The sequence below is a fragment of the Leucoraja erinacea genome, chromosome 16, assembly GCF_028641065.1.
Source record: "Leucoraja erinacea ecotype New England chromosome 16, Leri_hhj_1, whole genome shotgun sequence".
NCBI classification, from domain to species: domain Eukaryota; kingdom Metazoa; phylum Chordata; class Chondrichthyes; order Rajiformes; family Rajidae; genus Leucoraja; species Leucoraja erinaceus.
The window spans coordinates 42330724-42352836 of record NC_073392.1 but is presented as its reverse complement, the minus strand read 5'-3'; the positions used below and the strand labels follow the sequence as shown (position 1 = coordinate 42352836).

General features: G+C 41.3%; 1 protein-coding gene across 13 annotated transcripts in view; it reads left to right on the top strand.

Annotated features, from left to right (window-relative positions):
• Positions 1–22113, top strand: part of atp2b2 (ATPase plasma membrane Ca2+ transporting 2) — an 840804-nt gene that overhangs the window by 802706 nt on the left and 15985 nt on the right. For all 13 annotated transcript variants that reach the window (XM_055648263.1, XM_055648251.1, XM_055648255.1 and 10 more), the window contains 3 exons: positions 349–540; positions 14126–14339; positions 21209–21420. In XM_055648263.1, coding sequence (XP_055504238.1) covers positions 349–540; positions 14126–14339; positions 21209–21420 — 618 coding nt within the window. The remainder of the gene's footprint in view (positions 1–348; positions 541–14125; positions 14340–21208; positions 21421–22113) is intronic.

The window sequence follows — 22113 nt, the reverse complement described above, 5'->3', positions numbered from 1 at the left end:
CATATCCCAGATTACTGCAGTAAAACATCTCTACTCTTGTACCCAAATTCTTTGACAATATGGACAATATTATTTGCCTTCCTAATTGGTGACTGTACCTGCTTGTCTGTCTCTCGCAGTGATTTGTGTACAAGGACTTCCAGGTCTCTTTCAACACTGACATTTTTCAGTCTGGCTGAAGATTAGCATATTAATTATTTGTTCACAGCGAAAAAAAAAAATTTAATATTAATTTTTAAACCTAACCAATCACTGTACTTTACTGCTTTCTTATTCCCTGAAATCTGTCTATCAAATATATTTCTGGCAGCTCTGACACCGGTTGACATTCTTCCCACTGTATTACAGGGCATTGCTGGCACTGATGTGGCAAAGGAAGCCTCTGACATTATCTTGACTGATGACAACTTCAGCAGCATTGTGAAGGCTGTCATGTGGGGCCGAAATGTTTACGACAGCATCTCCAAGTTCCTGCAATTCCAGCTGACAGTGAATATTGTTGCCGTTATTGTGGCATTCACTGGAGCATGCATCACCCAGGTGAGGGTCTCGTTGCGAATGCACACATGCACAAAGCACAAAAGGGCTTGTTTACAGCTCATTGAGCAGTAGACCATGCTCTGTTACACAGCGCGTCAGCACTGATGGCATATCTGTCTGCCAGGCACTAATGGAGTAATCTTCATTTAAACATTTTGAATTACTGCCGATATTGAGGCACTCGATGCCTGAATGAATACACACTGAGAGCAAATTTATTGAAGGGCTGTTGGAATAGAAGAAAGGTTTCAGGAGTAAAATAAAATTTCTTACCGGAATGATCCTCATCCTAAATTGTAACATGGGGATTTCAGCCTCGCATGAAAGAAACTATCATTGCATATTTTGATAATTACCCAAAAGGGATAAAATATATCACGAATTTAACATTGACTCAATGATTATACAGAGAGAAGGACTACAGACAATTGATATGTGTTGCACTCTTTATATCCCCACTTGCAGAGGGGAAAGTGAAAGGAGAGGTGAGGAGATTCTGTCAAATAATATCAAAGAATGAGACAAGAAAATGTTTAGTTTTGTTTCTTGGATGGTTATTGACAGATTATTAATTTATAATTAATATTGACTTGGGTAGCGCAGCTGGTAGAGCCACTGCTTCACAGCGCCAGAGACCGGGTTCGATCCTGACCGCAGGTGCTGTCTGTGTGGAGTTTGCGTGTTCACCCTGTGACCGTGCGGGTATCCTCTGGGTGCTCCGGTTTCCTCCCACATCCCAAAGAGCGAGTTTGTCGGTTAAAAAGGGAGTGGATGCAAAAGTGGGATAGCAGAGAACCAGTGTGAATGGATGATCGATGGTATGCATGGACCCGATGGGCCGAAGTGCCCTTTTCCATGCTGTATTTCTAAACTAAACTGATTGAACAGATGGGCTGTGAAGGAGAGTGGACAGAATTGATGGGAAATATCAGGGGTTGAGACTAGTTGCGATACATCAGCGATGTCAAGCCGTGAGCAAAGATTAATGAGAGTCTAAAGCAAGAGTGTGGGAGGTAAAATTGATGTGTGAGTGGGGATAGTGTTGTCCTGTTGATGTTTGATTCCTTTAATGTGGGAGTGCTGATCCACAGTATATCCATATTCTGGAAGCTATTCACACAACCAGATTGGCCTGCAAGATGACCCAATAGTTTAGTTTCCCCAGATATAGTCGGCAATAACATAGGATGCTTCAGTCCATTGCTTATCCAAATGAAAGCTTTCCATCCTTTTTCCCCGTGTAACGGATAAATGAATGTATGGGCCATTGGCGAATCACAATTATTTTTCTTTTTTATCCAATATGATGTCTAATGTATCTCCCACCCTAAAAATGTGCAGTAAACCCTAATTTTAATGAACCCCTTTATAACAGCTTTCGATTATAGTGGACGGACCCCCAGACCCGCGCAGCCTCCCCGAGCCCATAGAGCGCAGGCATCCGAGGGCCCACCCCCGACTCGCAAGGTGCACCAGCGAGCCCTTCTTCACCTACCATGTGGTCCAGTTGAAGCAGCTGTTGTTGCCTCCGTGGACAGAGCTTTCTTCAGACTGCTGCCACCGACAGGACACGCTCGGTCACTGCGGGGCTCCGTCCCCTCTCACCGGCTGCCGCCATTTTTTCCTTCGCTTGATCCGCGTGATCGCTGCCACCTCCCGTCGCTCTGTCCTCTCGGCCCCTTTCCCTCTCCCCCCGCCCCCCCCCTCCAACACCTCCCTTCCACCACCGCCTTCTCCTCCTCCTCCTCCTCCTCCTCCTCCTCCACCGACACTATCCACCTTGGAAGTGACAGCAGGTGCGAGGGGAGGGAGCCCCATGGTGACCAAGTGCATATTGTCCTGGGCAATGACCTGATGAAAGTGATAACTGCAAGGGGCTACACGTGTGCCAAAACAACAGCCATGTGAACCAGTGAAGAAGGGCCCGCTGTTGCAGTCCAGCATCATCGGCACCTAGTGAACGGTGAATGGATACAATGTGCTGGAGTAACTCCGCCGACTGAATCAGTTTGGAGAAGGCACCTGGCATCACCTATCCATGTTCTTCAGCGATGCTGCCTGACCTGCTGATTTACTCCAGCACTTTGTGTTATTTTGTGTATTGACCATCGTCTGTTGTTCTTTGTTTCAACAACGTACAATGATAATACCTTATTCTGTTATAACTGGCAATTGGCAATAACAGACATCATTCCTCTCCCATGATTGACCTGTTATAACGAGAGGTTACTGTACTCATTTTCTTTCCGTAATGTGGTACCTTAACATAGAAACATTGCAACATAGAAACATAGAAAATAGGTGCAGGAGTAGGCCATTCGGCCCTTCGAGCCTGCACTGCTATTCAATATGATCATGGCTGATCATCCAACTCAGTATCCTGTACCTGCCTTCTCTCCATACCCCCTGATCCCTTTAGCCACAAGGGCCACATCGAACTCCCTCTTAAATGTAGCCAATGAACTGGCCTCAAGTTACTTTCTGTGGCAGAGAATTCCACAGGTTCACCACTCTCTGCGTGAATTTTTTTTTTTCTCATCTCGGTCCTAAAAGGCTTCCCCCTTATCCTTAAACTGTGACCTCTTGTTTTGGACTTCCCTAACATCGGGAACAATCTTCTTGCATCTAGCCTGTCCAACCCCTTAAGAATTTTGAAAGTTTCTATAAGATCCCCCCTCAATCTTCTAAATTCTAAATTCTAACAGTTCAACTAACATCCCACAAAGCAAACACCAGAGGCCCAATTCTTAGGGGTGCTAATTTTGTAGAAAAAATAGATAACTAGCATATTTTGTGAGAAAACGCAAGTGAACTATTTATCCCCATTGACTGAATTTTGCTGTTGAAAATCCCAAAGTTTTGACTCAATTCATTTCTCATGGATGGGCTATAAAGTAATTGGAAGAACTCTATTTCAGTCAAAAGGTTTGGGATTTTTAATTTAAACCTTCATTTATTTTTCATTATTTTGAAATTACCCTGGGGACTTGCAACAACTGTCACTGCAGTTATTTATATATTGGGCTCAATACATTTACCTTTACAGTTCAACTGTGAAATCTCTTCTGGTTAGATTGCTATAAATACTGTAAGGCATGAAGTGCTGTGACATTGAAAGCAATGACTCTGTGACATTGAAGGTAATTGCCTCTATTCTCATTCATTCAGTTTTCCTCCAAGTTCTGTTGGTAAAGTCAGCTCATCATTGGGGAAATCAGTGCTGTTATGTGTCTATCTTTTTCACTTGTGTCTTACCCTGTTCCATTTCTAAGTCCTAAAGACATTGTTGGCACGAACTGCTCATGTGCCTGTAAGCAAATTCAAGACTGACATAGATTTCAGACTATTAAGGAATTGTGTGTGACACCATCAGGCAGGAACGTGAAGTTGATGCTAACAATCAAATCTGTTATTATCTTACTGAGATGATGAGCTATTAATCCTCACATTCTGAATGTTCTTATGAGTAGAACTCTTGGAGTTATGTGGCACTCTGTTTCATCCAATGGGCTCTGCCCTTCATTTTGGTTCAATAGCTGTTTAATTCCAAACAAATTATTGAAAAATTAGGGAAATGAAAGAACATTTTGCTTCCATTCAAAATCTTTTGGGGAAATGTTTCTATTTATATTTCATGGTTTTGATTTTTTAAGCAATATTAAAAGAGATTTTTGAAACCTGATCAATTCAATCAGGTTTGTGTGTTAATAAATATTGGTAGAATTTTTTTTTTTCTCAAATCAATACAACTTTCCTTTAAAAAATGAAACTCATTTTTCTAATGGTTTGAATAGCAATACATTAATGAGGCTTTTCTCTCGGGATTATTGTTCAAATTGAGTAGAAATTCTCTGGCAAAGTATATTAACCGGGATTCAATTCTGAAATGTTACCACATTTCACTCTCCTAACTTGGGTATTTCCAGCATTTGCTGTGTTGTTAACTCTCTCCTCATTTCCACCGGGACAATAATCAAAAACAAGTCATTCCCAACCACAGCTCAATAGATGAAGAACAAAATACCATTCACATTGGACCAGGCTTTTGAGAACTGCAGGAAAAAAAACATGAAATTCCCTTTCAGGAAGGAAGGACTTTGTAGGAATCTCTGTCCCTTCTTCTCCATGTAAACATTTGGCACAAATGTTTACCTGGGTAAGGATTTGGTTTCATTCAAAATCTTAGGTGACATTTGGTGTTCTCATCATATCTTTTGCTGTTGATAGTTTTCTAATCTTACACATCCGAGTTCTCGTTCAACAGTGAAAGTCCCATTGGGAGAATATATATGGTTATGCTACATCCTAGATTAGGGAAATTGATTGGACATCAGGCTACATGGAAGGGGCATAATTTCTATCTCATCACATGGCTTCTCCTGTTACCTAATCCTCGCAATAAGCTTGATCTGAGCAATGCTTAGCTTGGCTCCCTCAGTCACTTGTGTCACTCCCTCAGTCACTGGCAAAGTGTTTCATTCAAAGATAGGTGTAACCCTGATCAACTGGTGTGTGATAAATAATATGCATGTGAAGGAATATTTAAGAAGGAACTGCAGATGCTGGAAAATCGAAGGTAGACAAAAATGCTGGAGAAACTCAGCGGGTGAGGCAGCATCTGTGGAGATGCTGCCTTCATAGATGCTGCCTCACCCTCTGAGTTTCTCCAGCATTTTTGTCCATGTGAAGGAAATTCGTATTCCAGCAATGCATGCCTGTCTTTCCCCCGTTCTGTGGTCATGATGGTTTTGGTATTGCTTTGTATTGTCGTGTGTACTGAGATATGGTGAAATATTTTGTCTGGTGCACTATCCAAGCAAATCACACTATACACAAGTGCAACAGGTGTACAAAAAGAGAAAGGCAATGGTGCAGAATATAGTGTTACACCCACAGAGAAAGTGCAGAGAGAAAAAGTGCAAGGTGGATTGTGAAAAGACAACCTTAGCATGAGAGACCCATTCAAGGCAAGGCAAGGCAACTTTATTTATATAGCACATTTCATACACGAGGCAGACTCAAAGTGATTCACATAAAGTAGGTGCAGGAGGAGGCCATTCGGCCCTTCGAGCCAGCACCGCCATTCATTGTGATTCACATGGCTAATAACAGAGGGGAGGAAGCTGTTCTTGAATCTGGTGATATGTGCCTTGAGGTTTTTGTATGTTCTGCCTGATGGGAGAGGGGAGAGGGGAGAAGAGAGAGTAGGTGTAAGTGGTCTGTGAATATCTTAGCTGCTCTTCCAAGACAGCGTGAAATGCAGATGGAGTCAATTGAGGGAAACTTGTTTGCAAGGCAGATTGGGGTGCATTCAACTCTCTGCAATTTCTCAAATTCTTGTGCAGAACACTTATCTCAGCAAGTTGTAGAGCATCCCAATAGGATGCTTTCTGTGGTGCATGTGTAGAGTTTCATTGTCATATGTACCAACAATGGAACACCAAATTTCTTAATTGCAGCAGCCTAACAGGCCTATGCACACTGTTACAATATATAATACCGTTTATTTGTCATTTGAACCTCACATGAAGTTCAAACAAAATTTGGTTTCTCCAGTCGTACAAGAAAAGAACCAAGACACATACCAACACAATCCACACAAACATCCATCACAGTGAATCTCCTCCTCACTGTGATGGAAGGCAAAGTCTTGTCTCTCCCCTGCTCTCCATTCCTCTCCCGATTTTAAAGTCAAAGCCCCCGGCGGGCGCTAACAAGTCCCACGGCCACTTAAAGCCACGTCGGGCGATGTAAGGCCCTGCCCCGGGTCTTCATGTTGGAGCCCCCGGCGGGCGCTAGCAAGTCCGCAGCCATTAAAAGTTGCGCCGATATACACATAGATAGTACATAATAAACAAAAAATCATTAATTAGTAGGTAGAGTCATAGAAACATAGTAAATAGGTGCAGGAGGAGGCCATTCGGCCCTTCGAGCCAGCACCGCCATTCATTGTGATCATGGCTGATCGTCCCCAATCAATAACCCGCGCCTGCCTTCTCCCCATATCCTTTGACTCCACTAGCCCCTAGAGATCTATCTAACTCTCTCTTAAATCCATTAAGTGATTTGGCCTCCACTGCCCTCTGTGGCAGGGAATTCCATAAATTCACAACTCTCTGGGTGAAAATGTTTTTTCTCACCTCAGTCTTAAATGACCTCCCCTTTATTCTAAGACTGTGGCCCCTGGTTTTGGACTTGCCCAACATTGGGAATATTTTTCCTGCATTTAGCTTGTCCAGTCCTTTTATACTTTTATATGTCTCTATAAGATTTCCCATCATCCTTCTAAACCCCAGTGAATACAAGAATACAAGAATGTCATGGAGACAGTCTGAATCTTGTCGTGTTTTGAGGAAGTAGAGGTGTGATTTCTTGGCCATTGTGGTTGAGGTCAAATATTGGTTCCTTGGCATTTACACCTTGGAACATGATGGACCATGTGATTGAGAGTATGGATGAATTTAATCCATCAGAATTGATTCCGCGCCAGGGTGCTGAAGGGCTTTAAGAGGAGACGGAACCCGGATCAATTTGTAAGAAAGTAGCAAATATATGGAAGCATTGTCCTTGGCTTGTTTCGTTAACATGTTACAATGCTTATTTTATGCTGCACTCACTGACAGTAGGTTCACACATGGCTATCCTGCCAAATTACTCCAATATCACCAATATCAACATATTTATTCCAACCCACAAACCCTGCTGCCTTACCACGCACCCACCTCATTGAATCACAGAGTACAATCCAGTCCTTCCCAGTATAATCAAGGACGAGTCGCACCCCGGCCACTCCCTCTTCTCCCCTCTCCCATCGGGCAGAAGGTTTCAAAGTGTGAATACGCACAGCTCCACATTCAGGGACAGTTTCTTCCCAGCTGTTATCAAGCAACTCACCCATCCTACCAACAACTAGGGAGCAGTGCTAAACCACAATTAAAACACAAAGTACTTGTGCTATATCTCCAGGATAAGCGCTCATCTAAGAAAATCAAGCCCAAAGCCAATGTATTATCTAATTATCTAACTAAATATACCAACTTATGTTAACGACAATAAATAACTCTGTACGCAAGCTACCTGCATGTTAACTAGCTCTTTTAAAAAAAACAAATCCTGTAGATGCAAGCATGTCATTGGGGTTACCAAGTGGGCACCCCCCTTCATTGGCGTTTTGTTGAGTTAGGCCCACGACACCTCGGGAAGGGTCAACAGTTGCTTCTGGCATCCCAGAACAATAACAACACCACCACCCCCCCCCCCCCCCCCCCCTCCCCCACTTTGGTTTTTAGTTGAATGATTAATAGCTACTCCATTTCGACCATGCATTACAACCCGAACCATTGAAATATAAGAAATGTTTGAGTTTCAATGAAAATTGCAAATGTTTTTTTTTGTCAGACCATAACAGAGAAAAACAATGATACAATTGGAGAATTAGGCAGGTTGACGTCAGTTGTTTTTTAACCCAGGGTGACATAACTTCAATTAAAATCTGCTGTCTTTAGTTATTCAGAGCAAATAATCGAAATAGAAGACAGCATATAATTAAATACTCCTAGTTGGAAATCAGAATATTTAGAGTGATTTTCCTGGAAGAGAATTGATTTGACATCATTTATGTACTGTAAACAAGAATTACCTTTGTCATATCACTGCCTGTTCGGCAGTGGTCTTCATGCTACTGGATATTTTAGACCAGGGGACATAGGTTTAAGGTGAAGGGGAAAGATTTAATAGGAACCTGAGGGGTAATATTTTCACACAGAGGGTGGGTGTATGGAACGAGCTGCCAGTGGACTTAATTGAGGCTGGGACTATCCCAACATTTAAGAAACAGTTAGACAAATACATGGATAGGACAGGTTTGGAGAGATATGGACCAAACGTAGGCAGGTGGGACTAGTGTAGCTGGGGCATGTTGGCTGGTGTGGGCAAATTGCGCTGAAGGGCCTGTTTTCATGCTGTATCACTGTGACTCTATTTTATCCAGCTTGATATTATTTTGTTTAACAGGTAAAAAGCTTGCAAAAAACAGTGGATCCAAGTATGATTCGGGTTAGTTATGTCACGTGTACCGATGTACAGTCAAAAGCTTTGTTTTGTATGCGATTCAGTCAGGTCAGATAAACTATACATAAATACAATCAAGTCTACAATAGATAGAGTAGCAATGTTACAAAATTTTGAGATTTTAAAAATCAAGTCTGCAATTTATCCCATCAGATAAAGCATAAAAAGAAGTTTAATTTGACACCTAATTCACTTTCATATCTCAAGTATTTAAAAAGTTATGGCCATTTTCATACTCGGAAATTAGCATCTTGTTCCCTATTGATTTTCTATGGACATAACAAAAAAGCTGTGATCGTGGACAGTCAAAAGCCCATAACTTTCTTAAAAATTAAGAGAACTGAATGAAATGTTCAGTTATCATAGATTGAAGCATTCTGAAACAAATATAAAACAATCTTACTTGGATGACCTGAAATTAAAGCATATAATTAGTTAGTTACCCAATTGTAGCTAATTTCAGACTTCAATTACTAGATCTAAACATCTATCTATTTCTTAATAAATGATTAACATTTTTAAATAGGCTAAGTGTCCAAATAATATTCACAAATAATTCACAATTAAACATGATTTTTAAATCTCATTTACATTAATTTATAGGCCAAATGGAAGGAATTTAGTGTTCAATTGCTGTAAATGAAAGTCAATTTAAATCAGCTTTCTAGTGGGTACCTGTGAACGTGCTGGTTTAGAACGTACACATTGCGCTAGATTTGTGCCCTCAAATGCCCAGAAAAATACTGCGGGATATAATGGGCCCAAAATTAGCTACTCGCAACATTAAGCTTTGTATAAAGGGATCTTAAGAAGCCCTTTTTAATGTAAAAATAAACAGCCTACCTTCTGTTGTCCGCTGTATGAGATCCGACCCGTTGCCGGTGGTCGGGGGTTTAGAGGTTAATTTTTAAACTACTATAACAATTATATAAAGCCCTTAAAAGTAATAATAGCTCAAGCGAGGGAATCTTCCAGCGATTTTTCGTTAATAATTAACTAGGCTGAACATCCTCGATTTGAACAGCCTAGGGAAAATCCCGTTTTAAACCCGCCCCCCTCTAAACGGCGCCAAAATCGCGCACACGGGTTGGGACAGATTTTCAGCGACGCTTTAGGTAGGCTTTGCAACATACCTAGATAGAGCAAGGTGCAAGATATAGAGTGCAGAGTAGAATTCTCAGCATTGTATCACATCTATTCAATAGACAAAGTCCAATGTCCGCAATGGGGTAGAGGTGAATCGGATTGTACCATGCTCTTCTGCATTCATTCACAAGATGGGAATTTTGAATATTATAATGCGGAAGGCAGGTACAATCTGTGGGCACGACCTGCAGAGTGCCATAAGACTCAGTACTGAATCCAGGGCAGACATTCCAAACTGAGGAACCAACTGCATTTTGCATCTGGCGTCTCAGGTTTACACTAGGGAAAGTCGATGTATGTATTAAAACCACCTTCACCTGAATGGGGTTACTCAGCTACAGGTGTGAATTGGTTGTCGCAGTTTAATTTTCTTAATCTTACATAATTTTTTATTTCTAGCGCTTAAGTAAATCTATTTAAATAACTTTGATCTTATTTATTATGAACATTTATTAAATATCTCTGATTAATTGTTCAATGGTCTGTGTGAGGATTGAGGTGTCCAAATGCCATTAAGGCAATGCAGGGAAAATGGTTTGTGAAACTTCACTGAGGCACTGATTGCTGCTAGTGGAGTGCTCCATCTTGCATGGTGGTTGGGCTTAGAGAACAATTATGACCACGACCTGCAGGGGGTAGACACCAAGTCGATCCCTGCTTGTAAGACCCATTGGACCGTGGCCTGGGAAAGCCCGCCGTGCCGCCCCCTGCTCTTCCCCCAAAGACCAGAGACTGGGAGGAAGAGCAGTCCTCACGTGACACAGCGGACATTAGGGGAGGAGAGGGAACCGGGGTCTGGCCTACAGTGCCTTCAAGGTTGGCTGCAGGTGTGCCCCCAGGGAACAAAGGTGGACGGGCGAGGAGAGGGACGTTGGTTCACTTGTCGCTCCACACATCCAAGGGAAGGTGACGGCTGGAGGCCCAGAGCAGCCTGGGGCTTGCCTGGAACAGCACCGCTCAAAATACCTAGAGCAGGGGTACCCAACCTTCTTCATCCTGTTTACCCCCCTGGCAACTTTAATAGCACATAACAATGTTATTTCACTTATTTATGAACAACTAATGATGAACAGATACCGGAATACCAGAACCAAACACAGTCAGTCAATGAGAAAAAATATGTACACATCCAGAATCAACACATTTACCCCCTGGGTGGGCGAAATTTACCCCAGGTTGGGAACCCTTGACCTGGAGCATGCACTGAAGTATGGCATACTCTACTGGACTGTTTTAAGAAAATAATTTCACTATGTTTTTGCATCTCTATTGAACCGTTGAATTATATCCACAAGGTGACAAAGAAAGGTGCAATCATAATAAATGGCAGAACGCCCCAGGGAGATGGCTTGACATATTCTGGCCAATAGACCTAACTGTTGTTGGATGGGATTAATATTCACCTGGAAATAGAGGATTAATGAAAACAATAATTTTACATGAGGGCAGATTATGACTAACCATTTTGATAAGTCTTTATTACTGAGGTAATAGAGATGATGACAATAATGTGGTGGGTGTGATGTACATGGACTACCAGAATAGGATGCCACATAACAGCTTTATCAGCATGTTAAAGGGTTATAAAGTTAGCTGAGTATCTGACAGCGGAGGGTTATGATGAATGTTGTTCATTAGACTAGAGGAAGGTGAATAATGGTTTTCCCCAGAGATCGATGTTAGTGCCTTTGCTTCTTTAAATCGGTATCAATCACCTAGACCTGGGAGTTACAAACCGCATATTCTAAATTTGCAGATGGTATGCACGGCCATATTATGAACTGCGAAAAGGAGAGTAATAATTTGTGGCAGCTTATAATGTGTTGGTAGAATTGGCAGATGCATGCAAGATGGAAATTTAATGCGAAATTGAATATATTGGTAAAAAAAGAAGAAGGAGGAGTAATATTCAATGAAGGATGTTGTTCTATGATTGTAGAGGAGTAGCGGGAGTGTGGAGTTTGGATACACAAAGTCATTGAAATATATCAGGGCAGGTTGAGAAGACATACACAATTCTGAGCTGTGTCAACGAAGGCTTACAGTGTAAACTCAGGAAAGTCACGCTGACCTTTGTGAAATACAAGTCTGGAGTATTGTTTTCAATTCCTCTCACCTCATCATGGAAAAGATGGCAAGCCATCAGAGAAAGTACAGGAGAGGTTTATGAGAATAGGGCAGCGTAGTGAAGCAGCCGGTAAAGCTGTTGCCACACAAAGAAACATAACGTGAGGAAACATGAACTGAGCCAAAATTCAAGGATTTATAGAAAAGCCTTGAAAGTATTTTTTAAACCGCGAGGCGAGGAAATGTTGAAATTCAATGTATCTGGATGTCGTAATATTCAAATCCTGGGAAATTAACATGCAATTGCAGTAGAAAAGCATGTCGTCTATCACCAAGGGATTGAAGTTAAAGAATCCCTGCTACAATTTATTGGAAATTGATACGGTCACGTCTGGAGTATTGGACACAACACTGATCTGATTATCTTACTGGCCTCCAAAAATTGACACAAGGCTAATCCTGCACTGAGGGGATTGTCCTATGAAATAAGAGAGAGAGGGAGAGAGAGAGTTAAATCAAGCTGTGTTCAATGGAGATAAGACGAAAGAGGATTAAATCACATGCTTGTTGCCAGGGTGGAAGTTGGATATGATTCTTCTGGCTGGCAAATGCAAATCCAGGGGAAATTAGAGCAATGGTGAAGGGGCAGGGTGTGGACACATTCCTCAAAGGTTAGGATGAGCAGAAGTTCCTCTACTCAGTTAGTTATTAATGTTTGGAATTCTCCCCATGCCTGGGGAAATTGGTCACTTGTTGAGTATGTGCCAAGCAGAGAGCAAAATACTTTTTATAGCAGCAGTGTGAAAAGGTGGAGTTGTGGTAGATTGTCGACCATGCTCTTATCAAAAAGCACCTATTCCTTATTCCTTATTACATAAACCGGCATAAATTCTACAACTTTTAAAAGGTAGCCTGATTAGGTTTAATAACCTTACTTGAAGGTTGTCTTCATTGAGAAACAATACAAAATTGTGGACATGTGCAAGATATATTGACAGATCAAAATCATTGTATTCTCTGAAGAGACTGTGTGCTCCTGTGTTAGAGGAGATATTAAACTGAACCACTGTGGTCGCTCCAGTTTAGTATTATGGTCCCCAAGGCATTACTTGAACAAGGGGTTGTGCCACTGATGTCTGAGCCAACACGTATCCTTTATTTTTGCTAAAGCTGAAATGATGATCATCTTATTTTAGTGCAGAACATCAGTGTGACACTTCTTTACATTATGGTGACTACACCTTGTTGACTCTCTAACACTTCAGTTAAGAAGGATACCCATTATTGCAACTTCTTCCTTCCTATTGTTCTTGTTCGATCTTGTCAAAATAGATTTCAGCCTCCAGAGATTCAGTCATAGAAAGATACAATATAGTTACAGGCCCCTCTTCCTAGTAAGTTCATGCTGATGTGCTTAAGAAGGAACTGCAGATGCTGGAAAATCGAAGGTAGACAAAAGCGCTGGAGAAACTCAACGGGTGCAGCAGCATTTATGGAGCGAAGGAAATAGGCAACGTTTCAGGCCGAAGAATGTTTCAGTCTGAAGATGGGTATCGGCCCAAAACGGTGCCTATTTCCTTCGCTCCATAGATGCTGCTGCACCCGCTGAGTTTCTCCAGCACTTTTGTCTAAGTTCATGCTGATCATCACCCATCCATTTAAACCTAATCTACAGTATTCCCAATTTATCTCCTCTTTTCCACATGAAGTAATGTATCTCCCAGATTATTCCACTCACTTCTACACTCGAGCACAATGTACCTCAATATCATCAAATGATCAAATATCAGAGCACAATGTACCTCAATATCACTCGGAGAAATTTACAGCAGCCAATTAATCTATTAGCCTGCGCTTCTTTGAAATGCGGGAGGAAACTAGAGAGTGTAGGAAGGAACTGCAGATGCCGGTTTACACAGAACATAGACAGAGTGCTGGAGTAATTCAGTGGGTCAGGCAGGTCGAGAACTTCCTTCAGTACAATAGAGCGCCTGGAGGAGACCTGAGTAGTCACAAGAAGGATATGCAAACTTGATACAGGCAGTGGTGAGGATTTAGTCTGGGTCTCTGTCATCATGAGGCAGTGTCTCCACCGTGCCACTCCTGTGCCATCTTTGTCAATTGCCGTCCAGGTTTGTCAAATTGAGATACATTGCCCTCTGATATTTGATCATTTGTAAAGCCTTATTTCATTGCAAGATTTTTAATAAACCACTTTATGCTACCTGCATTTACCGTACTTAACCCAGTGGGAGTAATAGAAGGATTTTTAATGACATAACTCAATTTGTTTCCTCTCTAGGATTCACCCCTGAAGGCTGTGCAGATGTTATGGGTGAACCTCATCATGGATACGTTTGCTTCCTTGGCTCTTGCCACAGAACCACCCACAGAAGCACTGCTGCTGAGAAAACCATATGGCAGGAACAAGCCCCTCATATCACGAACCATGATGAAAAATATTCTGGGTCATGGAATATACCAGCTTACTATTATCTTCACCCTGCTCTTTGCTGGTATGTCATGTGGTATTCCTCCTGCTAACACAGAAGGTGATGGTATTTATTTCAAGAAATGAACAAGATTGGCGGATGACCTTGAAGAAAGCTTCACTCAAAGACCCAGCAATCTCTGCCGTTTGCTTTTAGTTGTTTGCGGTTGGGCATCTTAGTTTTTTTAGTTTAGTTTAGAGATGCAGCGCGATAACAGGCCCTCCGGTCCACCGAGTCCGCGCCAACCAGCGATCCCTGCACTAACACTATCCTACACACACTAGGGACAATTTACACATACACCAAGCCAATTAACCTACATACCTGGATGTCTTTGGAGTGTGGGAGAAAACCAAAGATCTCGGAGAAAACCCACACGGCCACGGGGAGAACGTACAAACTTCGTACAGACAGTATCTGTAGTTGGGATCGAACACGGGTCTCCGGCGCTGCAAGGCAGGAACTCTACCGCTGCGCTTCTGTGGCCGTCCCCTGGCCTGATCCCATCATACTGACTGAGCAAGTGGTCATTTTGAAGTATATATACAAACAGCAAAGCAGAGTGTACATACTCCTCTTTTTCGTGCTGTTTGAAGATATTATAAAGTTAACGCATCACTCTACTGACCAAGTAGAAGCAGAAATGCGAAAGCAATAACTTTAAAAATGATAGAAAAATAGTTTTACTATTTTAAAATGCATGCAAATTTGAAATAATATTCATGTCATAAGTGATAGGCGAAGAATTAGGCCATTCAGCCCATCAAGTCTGTTCCACCATTCAATCATGGCTGATCTATCTCTCCCTCCTAATCCCATTCTCCTGCCTTCTCCCCATAGCCCCTGGAGGGATAACTATCTATCTCTGCTTTAAAAATATCCTTTAACATGGCCTCCACACCCTTCAGTGGCAAAGATTTCCACCTATTCACCACCCTCTGACTAAAGAAATTCCTTCTCATCCCCTTTCTAAAGGAACATCCTTTAATTCTGAGGCTATGACTAGTCCAAAACTCTCCCACTAATGGAAACATCCTCTCCACATCCACTCTATCCAAGCCTTTCACTACCCGGTACCCTTCAATAAGTTTCTCCCTCATTCTTCTAAACCCCAGCGCATACAGGCCCAGTGCCGCCAAACGCTCATCATAATTTAATTTGCATGTTCCTGGGTTCATTCTTGGAAACCTCCTCTGGACCTTCTCCAGGGTCAGCACACCATTCCTCGGATATGGTGCCCAAAATTGCTCACAATATTCCAAATGTGGCCCTAACCAGCGCCCAATAATGCCTCAGCAGTACATATTTGATGGAATGACAATCCACACTTAGATATTTCAGAGTCAGAGGATTGCTAAACTTTAATTATGGATTAGCTTACCACTAACATCTCAGTTGTAGCTCATCCATCAATGGATTATGTTTTGGGCCTTTATTGGCTTTTTTTTGCAGTAATAGGTGGTTAGATACTCATCCCTCATTGCTATCACCGTGAACATTGCATAAGAGTGCCATTACATTTTAATCTGCTTCTGAAATTCATTCCAATAAGTCAATTGAAATAATTTTGGAAGCAATGTGCAAAACATTATATATCAGGACCAGGAGACGAGGTCTAGATTCCAGACAATAATTCCGACAATAGAGAACTGATTGATTCCCTTTATAGACACAAAATGCCGGAGTAACTCCGTGGGACAGGCAGCATCTCTGGAGAGAAGGAATGCATGACCCTTCTTCAGACTAGATTCAGGGGAAAGGGAAACAAGAGATATAGATGGTGATGTGGAGAGATATAGAACAAATGAAAGAAAGATATACAAGAAAGTAACAATGGTAAAGGAAACAGGCCATTGTTAGCTGTTTGCTAGGTAAGAACGAGAAGCTGGTGCAACTTGGGTGGGGGAGGGATGGAGAGAGAGGGAATGCAGGGTTTACTTGAAGTTAGATAAATCAATTATCATACCACTGGGCTATAAGCTGCCCAAGTGAAATATGAGATGCTGTTCCTCCAATCTGCGTTTAGCCTCATTCTGACAATGGAGGAGGCCTAGGACAGAAAAGTCAGTGTGAGAATGGGAAAGGGAATTAAAGTATTTGGCAACTGGGAGATCAGGTAGGTCCAGGCAGACTGAGTGAAGTAATCCCTTTATTGACTCCCTCTGAATTCCCAAGGTAAGACTTCAGTAGGAAATCATTGACAACAGAATTCCTGAGTTTATTGCACATGACTATACTCTAAAAGCTGTTCATATTTTATCCATAACAATGGTAAACTTAGATGGCCTCAACATTGTTCTCATTGTTATGAATCTCTTCTGTATCTGTGGACCTTTGTTGATGCAGAATCCGTGGGCTCTAGTGAATTGTTACTTCCTTCAAACAAACATCTTTCTATTTTATAAGGACAGCTTTATTAGTTCATTAAAAATAAAACAAATTAGAAAGCAGCACTGGATGCTTGTGAGATATTAATTATTTCAGATATGATTATAATGGCTATATTTTATCTCCTTCATTATGTTATGTTTCTGCATGCACTACCTGAAAACAATGGTATAAAATGCAGTTCAGGTAATTGCAGTAAATCATCATAGACACAGTAATGTTTTGCATTACCTTTAAGAGGAAGATAATCTCAGTCAAATGTTGTTGAACAAAATCATTTTATTTTTTGGAAGGGAACAAGATATGAATCTAGTTTATCATAAAGAAGAAACATAGAAACATAGAAACATAGAAATTAGGTGCAGGAGTAAGCCATTCGGCCCTTCGAGCCTGCACCGCCATTCAATATGATCATGGCTGATCATCCAACTCAGTATCCCGTACCTGCCTTCTCTCCATACCCCCTGATCCCCTTAGCCACAAGGGCCACATCTAACTCCCTCTTAAATATAGCCAATGAACTGGCCTCAACTACCCTCTGTGGCAGAGAGTTCCAGAGATTCACCACTCTCTGCGTGAAAAAAAGTTCTTCTCATCTCGGTTTTAAAGGATTTCCCCTTTATCCTTAAGCTGTGACCCCTTGTCCTGGACTTCCCTAACATCGGGAACAATCTTCCTGCATCTAGCCTGTCCAACCCCTTAAGAATTTTGTAAGTTTCTATAAGATCCCCTCTCAATCTTCTAAATTCTAGAGAGTATAAACCAAGTCTATCCAGTCTTTCTTCATAAGACAGTCCTGACATCCCAGGAATCAGTCTGGTGAACCGTCTCTGCACTCCCTCTATGGCAATAATGTCCTTCCTCAGATTTGGAGACCAAAACTGTACGCAATACTCCAGGTGTGGTCTCACCAAGACCCTGTACAACTGCAGTAGAACCTCTCTGCTCCTATACTCAAATCCTTTTGCAATGAAAGCTAACATACCATTCGCTTTCTTTACTGCCTGCTGCACCTGCATGCCTACCTTCAATGACTGGTGTACCATGACACCCAGGTCTCGCTGCATCTCCCCCTTTCCCAATCGGCCACCATTTAGATAATAGTCTGCTTTCCTGTTTTGCCACCAAAATGGATAACCTCACATTTATCCACATTATACTGCATCTGCCAAACATTTTGCCCACTCACCCAGCCCACCCAAACATTTTACCTCTGCATCATAAATGAACCCATAATTTCCTATCTACATTTTGTCAAGGCTAATGATAGCTACATTTTATAAGTGCAAGCAACATCAGACACCAGGGAGATTCACAATTAAATTTAACTTTCTATAAGTTCATCTCATACTTGCTTTGCAAATGTAGTCTCACTGTCAGGATCACCACTGAATTCCATGAAAAATGGGGTTGCTGGTTTTGGGCCGTAGAAATAAAGTCAATTTCCCTGGTTTTATTGTTAACTAGACCAAGTGGCACACGTTGGGTCCCTGTCACACGGGAGGCCTGGTCCCCCAACGCAACCCGTTCCCCAACGCAATATTCCACCACTCACCCACAGCCTCCAACTGTGCAGGGGTGGCTCATTTCCCCTTATTCAACCTACCCCTTTTAAAAAATAAATCCAATTGCACTTGCTGCCAGGACTCAGTGTTCTGGATTTTGCAACATTGTAGCGGGCAGTGCTACAATCCCATTATGATGTCACGGCTGTAACTGCCATTGCAGTGTTCAAGTGATTCTTTCTCAAACTGGTTTCTCAAAATGTGAATAACTTGTGAAATATAACATCAATGTGAACAAAACTTGATAAAAAAAACACACCACAAGACAATTGTGAGTAAGGTGGTCCAAAAATTGTAGCGCTGTTGTGTACAGTTTTGGCGTAGTTCCGGGATCATGCACGCATGCACACAGAATCACAAAGAAGATTAGAGTTTTAGTAATATCATCTTCTGTGCTCGTTCCTGTCAAAAAAAAATATTTAAAAAGTGACTCCAGCATTTTGTGTCTACCTATGGCTATCAAACAATCTGTTTAGGCCTGGAAAGTTAATTTTATAATTATGGAGTCTATATTCCACTCTTTATAAAAAGATTTTTTAATGACACAAATTCAGGCCGTTGAGTCCATGCTGTTTTTAGACCAATTCTGTCAATCCCATGCTCTCACTTATTTCCTTGTAAACCATTCTCTCTCACTTGGCCATCAACATGATTGTTCTACCACTCGCCTACACTAGCACCAGTTTACAAAAGCTAATTAACGTAGCAACCATCATGCCTTTGGAATAATTAAAATGTGTGTATTTTGAAAAGCCTAGTTATTCTTATATGTATAACAATCTGTGTTACCTCTATCCTTCACCCAGTCTATATTTCCCAGTCTTTCATATTCTTCAAATAATTTTGGTCCAAATTGTACTTCCCATAAAACGATACTTGCTTTAGACTTTGCCTTAGTAGGATTCTTCTGCTTTTTCTTCTTTTTCTGTTTGTACATCTTGTGTAGGAAGGAACTGCAGATGTTGGTTTAACCAAAGTTAGACACAAAAAGCTGGAGTAACTCAGCGGGTCAGACAGCACGTCACCTGTTCCTCGTCTCCAGGGATGCTCTCTGACCCGCTGAGTTACTCCAGTTTTTTGTGTCTAACTTCATACAAATTCTGTAGTGGGTCGAACATAGAATGGGATGTGAGCCAGTCTGTGCTCTGTCCAGCTACATCTACATAGCCACCAGAAGTGAATGGCAAGACCGAATGCTTCATCACTAAAATCCAGGCCAATCTCCATATCTTTGTCAAATTCATATATCCTCTTTTTATTCACTACAAAGGAGTTTGTGAATTTGATTCAAGATTTAAGATAGGTTTACCTACATAGCCCATAAATCCCATGAGCAGCAAAATGTTAAGATTGAAAAAAATGTTAGGTTATCTTGGTAAAATCTCAAAATTGTGTTTCTGAGTTGATTGCATTATGTATTGTGTGATACTCAACCCCATCTTAAAAAAAGCCCCCCTAGTCACTCCATGATTGAGGCTGAATTATCTGATCTATTTTGAAGCCGCTGATTCATCCTTTATTTCCCTTTGTACAAGGACAAATGTATAATGAATATCCCTGTTCTATGATCTATCCAAGTAAAGCTCAGATGTGGACCTGGTGAGAAAAGGGGTAAATGTTGCAGTAATTTGCACGGACCAGTGAGTGGTTGGTTGTGTAATACTAATGTCTCAGCCATTTGATGCATACTTGGTGCAATGTCCTGAGTAAGCATTTTATTGAAAGGTGAAAAGAATTTACTGCAAATGTTAAAATCAAGGACCTGGATGTAGAGATTTTAAAATTCATCAGCATATATATGTACAGAAATATCTATTTTAGATACGCGTAAATATTTTTGGTCTTATGGTCAAAATATAATTCATTCACTTTGTTTTTAGACCTTTAAAAAGATAGTTTCATTTATTCTGGGAACGATATAAATAATTATTCTATTCAATAACTTTGAAATAAATAAGTGTAAATATTTGCTTCCATTACTGCTTGATTCTTTTGAAGTATAAATGTTTGCTGCAGAGATACAGCAAGCCATATGCAGTACTACACAATGTTTCTTCACAAGGTAATGAGTCTACCATGCTAGCTGTTATTGAAAATCTAATTTAGTTATTATGTGATGGTGGGGTGAATGGAGAGTTACATTTCTTTTCATTTGAAAGAAGTCATCAAAAATGATAGTGTTCATTTCCCTTTTCTATCCGAAGGTTTTCCATTTAGCAATGGCAATTTTAATGTGAAGTTCATTCCGCTTATTTCCCTAATGGAATTCTCTGAGAAAGTGTGGCTGCTGAATCATTGAGAGCCAAGACGTGTATAACGGATGTGAAGAATGTAGTTAGTTGCATGAGGTTTCCTTGCAGAATTTTAATATTTTCATGATGATGATGATATTTCATTGTCACTTGTACCTGGCTAGATGCAGTGAAATTCTTTGTTTTTGCACACAATAAGAATCGCCACAAAGGTGCAGGCAAAGTTACAAAAAGTACTCATCCCTTCTTCACCCCCTCTGCTGGGACCCCCTTAGTTCTTGGCGCCTTCCCACGCCAGATCCCCCTTTGTTCTCAGTGCCCCACCCCCACGCTGGGGCCTCCTTTGTTCTCGTCCCCCCCTCCCATGCTGGGGCCTCCTCTGTTCTCGATCCCCTCCCCCCCCCACGCTGGGGTCCCCTTTCTTCTCGGCGGCCCCTCAATGCCAAGTCACCCTTGGCAGGGACTTCTCCATTCTTGATCAATGTATCACAAAAAGACATGTGAATACTCAAACTCCAATTGATCTCAAACAGCAACAAGAACATGCTGGGCTACTTCCATGGCTTAATCAGTCAACATTGAATGTTGAGCCAAAGAAGCCACCAGGAAAAGTTATCCATCGAAGTTGATCTCTTTGGTATATTTACTTGAAGCAATAACTTGTACTTTGTGTTTGCTTGTTTTTCAGGGGAGACCATATTTAACATCGACAGTGGCAGAAACGCTCCACTGCATGCCCCGCCGTCTGAGCACTACACCATCATCTTTAACACATTTGTCTTGATGCAACTCTTCAATGAAATCAATGCTCGCAAGATTCATGGAGAGAAGAATGTGTTTGATGGCATTTTCAGAAATCCTATTTTCTGCACTATCGTCTTTGGAACTTTTGCAGTCCAGGTATATAAATGAAACTACTAATAAATTCATGGTACTCTTGGTACAAGTATAAAATTCCATGGATGTTGGAACTATGAAGTAAAAGTGGAAATTGGTACCAACAATCAGGTGGCGCCTATGGAAAGAGAAACAAACTTTCAGAAGGAGCTAATCTGAAATGTGATTCCCTGTTTCTCCCTCCACTGATGCTGTAGGCAATTAATTGTATTGTTTCTGTAAAAAGTTGCGTTACAAACGGAACCCAGGAACAAGTACACTAATCCATATGATGCCTTGTATGGACAAGTGGACATGGTGAATGAACTTTGCTTCTCAGTCTTGCAGCCTGGATAACATTTCACCTGTCCGCTCTTCAACTATGTCCATGGTTTTGTCCTAATCACTGGGCTCAGTTAGTATTGTTCTTATCTCTGAATGTTGAGAGTATTGGGTTGAAGTGCCAAACCAGAGTATTCCTCTGACACAACACTGAGTTTTGACCTTCAGATTGATGCTATTTGACATTTGGATGCATTAAGATGCTAATAAATGCAACTCCAGTTGGTATTCACAAAAGGGCATAAAATATGGTTTTAAAATGTGTTTTTTTTCAACATAGTTGTATGTGGTTCAGAATAGCCCTGAGTTTATATTTTCACTGCGTTTCTGGTTTAGTCCGTAAATTTTTCTTCTCTCGTGTAATACTTTATCTTG